Here is an 11,378-nt window from a genome sequence, read left to right as displayed (position 1 = left end):
CTGTCCTTAATAAATCAAAAGCTGAACGACAATTCAGTATTATTTTTTGCATTTGAAAGAGTAAAAAGAAAGTAAAATTGCCAAGTGTACATATATCTAGAATCAACTACTATAATGGCTGATGAAAATTATAATAATGGTGAGGTAATTACTCAAGTGAGGCAGCAAATCGCCTTGGCGAATGCCCAGGAGATGCTCTCCAAGATGACGGAGAAGTGTTTTAGGAAGTGTATCTCCAGGCCCGGCAAGGCTCTGGATGGGTCTGAGCAACGATGCATTACGCAGTGTATGGATCGCTTTCTGGACACATGGAACCTCGTCTCGCGGACCTACGGCAATCGCCTAGAGCGTGAACAGAACGCAATGCAGAGCGAAAATGCTCTAAATTGAACACTAATTGAATATAAATTGATAATGTAATAAAAGAGACTTCCGAGTCGTGTGTAGTTCGCAATGCATCAGTTTCGTATTAATCTGCCTTGGACGAGCCTCAAGCTAATGCCTACCCAGCAATAGGCGCTTATCACGCGTGCAAAAAGATAAGCAGTTATTAGTGAGTGAAAAAGTGCAACGGTATTGCGTCCCCTCCCACCCACTGTGAGTCAGCTGGCGGGGGCGGTGTGGGGTGGAGAGGATCTTTGATGGACGTTCTATTCAGCTTTATATGTGCGAAATTCAACGATCGTTATCGTGTTTGGAATGGTCTCGTTAGCTAACGGATGAACATTAACCAAAGCGCACCTTACGGCGTAGTGTAGTTTCGAGACCACTCTAATCCATTGCACCGTTTCTTTCCATATGCAAATTTCCAGCAAATACTAATATTTGTTTTGCAAAAAACAAAGCAAAATACGTTTATTTTTGAAATCGAAGAAGATTGTATTAGATAGAGAATAGTTTCAAAACTATTGTATCAAATTGTAGAATTCATGAAAATTGCATTTGGCGCAAAATACTTAGATTCAAATTTTAAGAAATATTGATATTGAGTTTAATAAGAATTTATAAATTAACTGTAGTCAAAGTCAAAGTCCTCTGTAGCTTTTGTAAATCTATAATCATTGCATAATTTTATTAAATATATCAAATATTTACTTTTTTATAAGCAATATATTAAATGATTATGAAATTTAAATGTTTTATTTATGAACAACTTATATTATTAAAGAAAATATATAGAGTCATAGAATCTATTATATACTACATTACTAGAAATCTTAACTAAAATGCTTGTTTTATATTTCAAAAATATGTTTATATAGTATAGTAGTAGTATACATAGTGTAGTACATAGTAGTAGTATACATAGTATAGTATATAGTAGAATATACGTAGTATAATGTATATTCTAGCTCATTTTGGCAAATATTCTAAAACATTTCAAAAATGAATTGGCCCTCAGAAAGTTCTTAATTCATATTCTTATATCATATTTGTGCTTAGTAATAGCATTAGTATTACTAATTTCTTTGGCTAACTTCTTAATATGGCGGCCCATCAATTAGGGCCCATAAAAAACAAATTACAAAAAACATGCAAAGCCTTATCTTAAGCTATTTAATTGTATGTAAGACAACATAACTAAACGATCGTATTAGCGTGAACTTGATTTTTGATAATGAGTTGCGAGCAACGAACAAAACAAATTGCTATCAGGTAGTGCTCAGGGTAGGGGGACGTTGTTTAGCAAGTGCAGCTGACCGGTTGCCAAAAATTTTGTGCAAAATTATAAAAAAAAAAAAAAAAAAAAAAAAAATCGAAAAATCAAAAATAATAAAAACTGCAAAAGATAAAATGCGAACTGGTTGCCGAACTTATTGGCTCGAATACCAAGAGCAACAAAATCCAACAATGAATTCGCTTTTCGCTCGACGAGGTACATTCGAAGCCACACAAGTTACGATAAGAGCCCGACCTAAAACACCTTCATATAGTGCAGCTCTGTGCTTTCATCCAAAAGCTTTTTCAGCCATTTCAGACTATAAATAGTTACAACACCAACAAGTGCGATGGGTTTGAGTAATCATGGAAAGAACACGATAACACACACATACACCTTATCTACACCTACTAATCGTGACCGGGCAACCGCTCTTTGCGGATAGACTTGCATTGGATGGGCGGGGCAGGGGAAAGGAGGAATACTATTCTGAAAGTTTCGCCGAGTACGAGACAATTACACTATCGTATTAGGTAAGCTTATTAATGATAAGCAGCACTTGACAAGATTACCAACACGTGAGAAGAACTTTGATTAGACTATAAAAAGATGACAGATAGGCAAAAACTAGTACATAAGAAGATTACAAAAGCAAAAGTCTAAGATTATATTGAAAACGGTACTTTTTCAGATGAAAATCTAATGTCTAGAAAGTCTATAAGCAAGAGACATATCAACTTAAGTTGATGAAGAGTGTAAGATAATAGGAATTTAGTATCCAAATTAGTCTTCAAACTATATCTTTAGAATGTGGATAAGATAAATCCTGGCTTTGATGAAGGGATTTTGTAAGAGCAAATATGATTGAAGTAGGTGGAGATAGAATCACAGGTATTGAAAATTATGTGAGGTAAAAGAGAAAGGAATTTATATTCTGGTTCTGTCATCCCCATAAACCAATAATTTTATGATTTATATTAGATCGACAAAATTATAAATGATATATAATGTTTCTATAATTCGGTATAGGCTTTTCACTAAAAGACAAACTTAACAAATTAGACCTGTATGTAATATAAATATAGAATGTAAGATATACAGAGATGGAGTATATTAATTGAATAATATCTGTAATACATAATGATATTTTAGAACTATTGCAATAGAAATCGAGAGATTAACATATATTTATACATGGGCAAGATAGAGATAGAATGATCTTAAGATTTACCAATTGTGTTCTTATGGAACATTGATAATATAATACAGTTCAGAAGATTTCATCGCACATTACCATACAATTTCTCAACTCAGTCAGACAAGGAAGAAACTGAAATGAGAGAGAGAGAGACAATCTTTGAGACCTTGTTGTGTTTCTTATCTATTATTTGGAAACATGTGTCAGACAGTGATTCCCCTCAGAATTCTTAAGACAAAGATTGTAATACATTAGGTGATGCTTATGCAATTTATTTAAAATAATTACGTTGTCAGCAGATAGTTCTTAACTATTCCAAAGGGGCAGTTACAGTTGTCGAAATATGGAAAGCCTTTCAGCTAATTGTTGCACTGAGCTAATTGCTGCACCGTAGGCTATAAAAGGAAATGCTCGGCCATTGCACGTCGCATTTGACCGGATGAATATTAAAAATGCAATTGGGTAAGTCGCACATTGAATTCTAAAGGAAAATTTTCTAAGATCCTTCGTTTTAGTGAACCTCCTGTGGATAGGTCTGCTGACGTTTCCGCAGGCATTCGCCTTGGATGCATGTGCAGGACAAAAATTTGGATATAAAGCCGTCGATCCAGCAGATCCTCATGCATACTACTTATGCTTCGGCTTACTGGGAAAAATAAGAAACAATTGCGCTGAAGGCTTTAGATTTAATGTGAAATCACAGAACTGTGCACAAGTCCCGCAGTCAAGCATTCAACTCAAAAATGCAGGCAGTGGCGTTCGAAATGAGTTCAACATCAATCAAAACATAACCATGGACAGGCCGATTATATTTAACATCTTTGGTGGTCTGTGGAATAAGCCACCAATACCACCTTTCTTTCCGCCAAAACCCACTTTCCGCCCACCTACGCCACCGACAATTGACGTCTCATCGACTGAAAGCTCAAGCTCCAGCTCCGAGACCTTATCTACGGAGAGTACAAGTTCCAGTTCGGTAGCCTCATCTACGGAAAGCTCAAGCTCTAGCTCTGAGGCCTCATCAACTGCGAGCTCAAGTTCCAGCTCTGAGGCCTCATCTACGGAAAGCTCAAGTTCCAGCTCTGAAGCCTCATCTACTGAGAGTTCAAGCTCCAGCTCTGAAGCCTCATCAACTGCGAGCTCAAGTTCCAGCTCTGAGGCCTCTTCTACTGAAAGCTCAAGCTCCAGTTCTGAAGCCTCATCTACTGAGAGTTCAAGTTCCAGCTCTGAAGCCTCATCTACTGACAGCTCAAGTTCCAGCTCTGAAGCCTCATCTACTGAGAGTTCAAGCTCCAGCTCTGAAGCCTCAACTACTGAGAGTTCAAGTTCTAGCTCTGAGGCCTCATCTACTGAGAGCTCAAGTTCCAGCTCTGAGGCCTCATCTACTGAGAGTTCAAGCTCCAGTTCTGAAGCCTCATCTACTGACAGCTCAAGTTCCAGCTCTGAAGCCTCTTCTACTGAAAGCTCAAGTTCTAGCTCTGAGGCCTCATCTACTGAGAGTTCAAGTTCCAGCTCTGAAGCCTCATCTACTGACAGCTCAAGTTCCAGCTCTGAAGCCTCTTCTACTGAAAGCTCAAGCTCTAGCTCTGAGGCCTCATCTACTGAGAGTTCAAGTTCCAGCTCTGAAGCCTCATCTACTGAGAGTTCAAGCTCCAGCTCTGAAGCCTCATCTACGGAGAGTTCAAGTTCCAGCTCTGAAGCCTCATCTACTGAGAGTTCAAGTTCCAGCTCTGAAGCCTCATCTACTGAAAGTTCAAGTTCTAGCTCTGAGGATTCATCTACTGAGAGTTCAAGCTCCAGCTCAGAGGCATCATCTACTGAGAGTTCAAGCTCAAGCTCTGAAGCCTCATCCACTGAGAGCTCAAGTTCCAGTTCTGAAGCCTCATCTACTGAAAGTTCCAGTTCTAGCTCTGAGGATTCATCTACTGAGAGCTCAAGCTCCAGCTCTGAGTCATCATCTACTGAGAGTTCAAGCTCAAGCTCTGAAGCCTCATCTACTGACAACACTGAGGATACGACTGAGAGCTCAACTTCAAATTCTGAGAACTCAACTACTGACACCACAGATTCTACTTCCGAGGACTCGACTCAGAGTTCCAGTTCCCGCTCTGATAACTCATTCACTGACAGCTCAAGTTCCAGTTCTGAGGCAATATCTACTGACAGCTCCATCTCTAGTTCCCCTGAGAGTTCTACTTCAGAAGATGCTGATCCATCAGAAAGTTCTGTGGACAGCCTAATTACTAGCTCTGAAGAATCATCTACTTCAGAAGAAACTGATCCGGCAGAGAGTTCTACCGAGGCATTACCAACTTCTTCAGAAGGAACTGAGACCGAGGATACCAGCTCCGAAGATCCATTATCTACCTCAGAAAATCCGTTTGATGAAACCACTGAAAGTGAAGACATAAATTCATCAACTAGTGAAACCCCACTTCTGTCGAAGCCCATACGAGCTGATGTGGGAAAGCTTGGTAAGAAATTGGACAATATTTTATGGATTCCAACAGAGGTAGAAGCAGCCGATTCCGTTTCAGAGTTTGACAAAAGCGCGCCTTGTGCCCTTCTCCCAAGTGGAGCATATCTAAGGGATCCAACGTCTTGTGCCAACTTTTATGTCTGTGCTAATGGGCGCGCTATTCTGCGAAAGTGTCCGAGAAATTTGTACTTTGATATTGAAAGTAAGGTGTGCAACTTGCCCAACCTTGTAGATTGCTCTCAGCAACAAGAATCCATATCCATTCCAAAACTATTGACATACAGCTTTGGCAATACTGTTGGCAGTAGCATAGGCACAACACAATCAGATGAAGATGTCATAGAAGATAGTTACCTAGCTGATAATGAATTGTCGACATCTTTTGATAGCTCAGCTCTAACCACCGAAGATCTGGACGATGACTTAGAAGAAGACTCAGAAACTTCAGAGTCACCAACGTTAGAGTACACAGAAGAGGATATCTTCGACTTTGATGTATTCGACACCAATGATTGGGAAGACACTACTTATTTTGACGAAGAATCCATTTGCAGCTCGCAGCCCAATGGTGTACATCTGAGACATCCAAACTCATGCAGTAAGTTCTACATATGTGCAAGTGGACGTGCTGTTTTGCGAAGTTGCCCATCCAGCCTGTATTTTGATATAAAGAAAAGAGTTTGCAATTTCCCTGCTGCTGTTGACTGCAGTATTAACGAAGACGAAAGTGTAAATGACGGAAATCCATCCCTGCTGACCGATAAACAGCCCAAATACTTATCAAATACACTTAGAAGAGCAAAGTCTCCCAAAACACATAAAATTGACAGTGTTACATCAGGCAGCAGCTCTCTTCAAGGCTCTGCAACAAAGATGGAGCAAACCAAGTTATCTGCACCTGAGATTCTAAAAACTAACAATGCGGCACTATCCTCAGCGAAATCTGATATCTCATCTTCCCAGAACGCAAATTCGCCAAAAGAGCAAGGCAATCTTAATAACGATCTTATACATAAAGGATCGGTATCTTCAACGAATAAAGTTATCTCAAAGGACACATCAGATGTAAAGCAAAGTCTAAGCAAACTTTCTGTATCTGAGAGCATCAAATCTAAGGATACGCCACTACCTTCACCAGGAACGTATCTCCCCAAGGATCAAAATAAATTCGATAACGATCTGACGCCTAAAACAGCAGTATCATCATCAACGAAGACCGTTATCGCAAAAGACACATCAGACGTAACGCAAGTACAAAGCAAACTGTCTGTATCTGAGAGCCTCAAATCTAAGGAAACGTCACTACCTTCACCAATAATTCTCTCTAAGGATCAAGGGAAACCATATGTAGCTCAGAATCTGAAAGCTGATCTACCAAAGGAGCAAGGTAAACAAGATAAGGATCTGATATCTAAGGCAGCGGTATTATTATCAACAAAGACCGTTACCCCAAAAGAAACATCAGAAGTAAAGCAAGTGCAAAGCAAACTGTCTACATCTGAGAACATCAAATCCAAAGAAACGCCACTACCTTCACCAATATTGAATCAATCCAAGAATCAAGGAAAGCCATATGTAGCTCAGAATCTGAAAAGTGATCTATCAAAGGATCAAGGTAAACCGAATAAAGATCTTATATCTAAGGCAGCGGTATCATCATCAACGAAAACAGTTATCTCAAAGGACACATCAGAGGTAAAGCAAGTGCAAAGCAAACTGTCTACGTCTGAGAACATCAAATCCAAAGAAACGCCACTACCTTCACCAATATTTAATCAATCCAAGAATCAAGGAAAGCTATATGTAGCTCAGAATCTGAAAGGAGATCTATCTAAGGATCAGAGTAAACCAAATAAGGATCTGATATCTAAGGCAGCGGTATCATCATCAACCAAAACAGTTATCTCAAAGGAAACGTCAGAGGTAAACCAAGTGCAAAGCAAACTGTCTGTATCTGAGGACATCAAATCTAAGGAAATGCCACTGCCTTTACCCGTAACGCTCTCCAAAGATCAAGGAAAACCATATGTAGCTCAGAATCTGAAAGGAGATCTATCTAAGGATCAGAGTAAACCAAATAAGGATCTGATATCTAAGGCAGCGGTATCATCATCAACCAAAACAATTATCTCAAAGGACACATCAGAGGTAAACCAAGTGCAAAGCAAACTGTCTGTATCTGAGGACATCAAATCTAAGGAAATGCCACTGCCTTTACCAGTAACGCTCTCCAAAGATCAAGGAAAACCATATGTAGCTCAGAATCTGAAAACTGATCTATTAAAGGATCAGGGTAAACTGAATAAAGATCTGATATCTAAGGCAGCGGTATCATCATCAACGAAAACAGTTATCTCAAAGGAAACATCAGAAGTAAAGCAAGTGCAAAACAAACTGTCTACATCTGAGAACATCAAATCCAAAGAAACGCCACTACCTTCACCAATATTGAATCAATCCAAGAATCAAGGAAAGCCATATGTAGCTCAGAATCTGAAAACAGATCAATCAAAGGATCAGAGCAAACCAAATAAGGATTTGATATCTAAGGCAGCGGTTTCATCATCAACGAAAACAATTATCTCAAAGGACACATCAGAAGTAAAGCAAGTGCAAAGCAAACTGTCTGTATCTGAGAACATCAAATCTAAGGAAATGCCAATGCCTTCACCAGTAATGCTCTCCAAAGATCAAGGAAAACCATATGTAGCTCAGAATCTGAAAACTGTACTATCAAAAGATCAGGGTAAGCTAAATAAGGCTCTGATATCTAAGGCAACGGTAGCATCTTCAACAAAAATTATCGCATCGGACACCCCAGAAGTAAAAAATGAGCAAAGCAAACTTTCTTTATCCGAGAGCCTCAAATCTAAGGAAACTCCACTACCTTCACCAGGAACGTATCTCTCCAAGGATCAAAATAAACTCGACAAAGATCTGACATCTAAAACAACATCATCATCAACGAAGACCGTTATCGCAAAAGACACATCACAAGTAAAGCAAGAGCAAAGCAAATTGTCTGTATCTGAGAGCCTCAAGTCTAAGGAAACGCCTCTACCTTCATCAATATTGATTCAATCCAAGGATCAAGGCAAACCAAATATAGCTCAGAGTCTGAAAGCAGATTTATCAAAAGATCAGAGTAAGCTAAATAAGGCTCTGATATCTAAGGCAGCGGTAGTATCTTCAACGAAAATTATCGCAAAGGACACTTCTGAAGTAAAGCAAGCTCAAAGCAAATTGACTGATAGTCTCAAATCAAAGGAAACAGTACCAGCTTCATTGAAGACGGATCTTTCCAAGATTCAAGACAGCCCTGAGAAAATAGAATCTAACAATGCGATATTGCCTCCACCGAATTCAGATATTTCAAAAAATAATACATCAGGAGTCATTCAAAAGATTTCCGAATCTAAGCAAGGACAAAACCAATTGTTAGGGCCTAAGGAATCAAAGGATCAAATGAGTACATCTGTAGTTGAGAGCCTGAACTCTAATGAAATGGAATTGCCCTTGATGAAATCAGTTCTTACAAAAGATGTATCCAAATCAAAGGAAGAGCTATCTAAAGTTGGTAGTGCAAAGTCTAGCGAAACGGTTTTACTTGCAACGAAGACAGTTACTTCAAATAAGAACTCTATACCACAGCAAGGTAAGGAACCTATGCCGAAATCTGATCTGACGGATAGTAAGTCTGCTGTAAAGCACGACCCAACAAAGCCATCTCTTGCTGAAAGTCTGAAGTCTAGCGACGCAGTCCTGTCAAATGAGAGATCGAGTCAAAATCTAGAGCAAAGGAAACTACCTGTATCTGAGAATCTAAAATCTAAGCAAACGTATTCACCATCTACAAAATCGGATCTCTCAAAGGAGCAAATCAAACCGGGTAAAATTGTGGGTGTGAAATCTAACAAGACGGTAATACCCTCAGAGAAATCAAACCTCTTCAAGAACACGCCAAAACCAGAGGACAAACATTTCAAGCCAACTGTAGTTGAGAATCTGAAGCATAAGGAGAAGCAATTATCTTCAACGAAGTCGGATCCTCCGAAGAAGCAAGGGCAAAGCAAACCATCTGTAGTTGAAAATCCCAAGGCTCAGGAGATGAGTTTAGCCCAATCGAAAGCAGATCTCTCGAAGACTACGTTAAAAGCAGAGCAAAACAAAACCAAACCAACTGCGGGACTAAAATCTAAGGAAACAGTAGTGCCAGCCACAATTGTTGATCTCTCTAAAGAAGCATCACAACTAAAGATGGTACAAACCCAACCAGCTGTAGGCTCGAATCTGAAATCCAACGGAAAGGTATTATACTCAACGAAAACGGATCACTCGAAGGAACATGACATTCCCTCTGCAGCTGAGGCTCTGAAGTACATTGAACACCTTATATCTTCCACACAATTTGATCTATCAAAGAACGCATCGGCTTTAAAGAACCTACAGATTGTGTCCAAGGCAGAAAACATAATTGTGCCTTTGGAAGACGCGATTGACTCGAAATGCAGTTCTTTACCCAATGGTGCTTTTATAAGAGATCCAAATCTCTGCGCTAAGTTTTATGTGTGCTCTAATGGGCGTGCCATACCTCATAGCTGCCCGAATGTTCTCTTTTTCGACATAAAAAAGAAGGTCTGCAATTTCCCCAGCCTAGTGGACTGTACAAGCAGTGAGGAGGATTATAGTACAGCTCCACAAAGTCCTTTGAGCCTGACCGATGATTCTCCATCCGAACCGGATGATTCGCCAGCTCCAGATTGTAGTTTATTCCCAAATGGCGAATATGTTAGGCATCCAAGATCATGTAGCAAATTTTATGTCTGCGCCAACGGAAAGGCCATTCCTAGACAGTGCCCTAAAGGTCTCTACATAGACACTGAGATAAAATATTGCAATTATCCCAGTCGTGTGAGATGCACAATCGAGGTTGCACCCAGCCCAAGTATTTCAGTTATTACAGGCACAGAGGTCAACTGTATCAATAAGAGAGATGGAACCACTATGCGGGACTCGGAGCTCCACAATAAGTATTACGTTTGCCGAAACGGTACCCCAGTTACCCATTTCTGTGACCCAGGGAAATGGTTTGACCTTAATCGAGGGGTCTGCGACCAGAAGCAGTTGGTCGACCACGACCCATTAGTGCCCTGGCTCTAATTTCTTTAATGAAATAACAGAATGTATAACTATAAATGTATATAAAAGGTGTAGGGTTTTGCTATATGGATATGTATAGGCTGCGATATAGTTATGTAAGCATATATATTATATATATTATATTTGGCTAGGCTGTTATATATAAACATATATATCAAAAAATCGAAAGAGTAATTCAGCTTTCGCATTATATTGCAAGGTAATAAATCATATTCTAACATGATGAGATTTATGCTCGCAACATTTATAAATTTATTTTACAGAGTCTTTTCGTTGTGGTAAACACTAATCGAATCAGTAACATCTTGATTAATTCAATTTTCTACCAAGAAACTTGCAGACTCCCTGGCAGACAACACGGCGTATGTTGCTTGGGACGAGTCCTTGAAGTGTGACGACAAATTACAGGACATGGAACAAACAACTGCCAACGGAGGGGCGGTGGGGTGGAAGAACGATGGGTGGGATGGGCAGATTGGGCTGATGGGGCAGATGGGGCGGAGGGGGAGTCAGCATGAAATCGATTTTGTTTCAGGGCAATTCACGTGACAATACTCCTGCCAGACATTTTAAAGGCACAGCGATTCGAGTTACATATTCAAAGTGATAAGAAGTGCCAACACCTCATCAAGAGCCACCCCGGAACAAACCCTTGTCACGCTGACTGGCTGTTGCCCCATTACAAGGACATTTGAAAATACAACATTGAGCGAATATCACGACTCTTATTTTTCAAATATGAATTTACAATAGCTAGTCGAAAATATTGGAATGCCTTTATGGCCCGACCCCAATTGACATTGTTAGGTTAGGCAGCGCTGTAAGGGTTTATTTGCGAATTAGGCGCCAAAAACTTGAGTACAGTAAAATAGTATTATAAA

At 39.6% G+C, this 11,378-nt stretch overlaps 2 protein-coding genes across 2 annotated transcripts; both read left to right on the top strand.

Annotated features, from left to right (window-relative positions):
* The first annotated feature begins 7 nt into the window (after positions 1-7).
* On the top strand, positions 8-458 carry LOC6583193 (mitochondrial import inner membrane translocase subunit Tim13). The gene has a single exon (XM_002008832.4). It carries the CDS (start codon positions 115-117, stop codon positions 388-390), a length of 276 nt encoding a protein of 91 aa, XP_002008868.1. The 5' UTR covers positions 8-114; the 3' UTR covers positions 391-458.
* Positions 459-3,268: 2,810 nt separating this feature from the next.
* LOC6583191 (streptococcal hemagglutinin) lies at positions 3,269-10,720 on the top strand. The gene is made up of 2 exons (XM_002008831.4): positions 3,269-3,320; positions 3,374-10,720. The coding sequence occupies exons 1-2, from the start codon at positions 3,311-3,313 to the stop codon at positions 10,495-10,497; spliced, it is 7,134 nt and encodes a 2,377-aa protein (XP_002008867.3). The 5' UTR covers positions 3,269-3,310; the 3' UTR covers positions 10,498-10,720.
* The last annotated feature ends 658 nt before the right edge of the window (positions 10,721-11,378 follow it).

Source organism: Drosophila mojavensis, unplaced genomic scaffold (assembly GCF_018153725.1).
Source record: "Drosophila mojavensis isolate 15081-1352.22 unplaced genomic scaffold, ASM1815372v1 contig_74, whole genome shotgun sequence".
Taxonomy (NCBI): domain Eukaryota; kingdom Metazoa; phylum Arthropoda; class Insecta; order Diptera; family Drosophilidae; genus Drosophila; species Drosophila mojavensis.
Note: the sequence above shows the minus strand (reverse complement) of the source record. Positions and strands in the feature narration are given on the sequence as shown.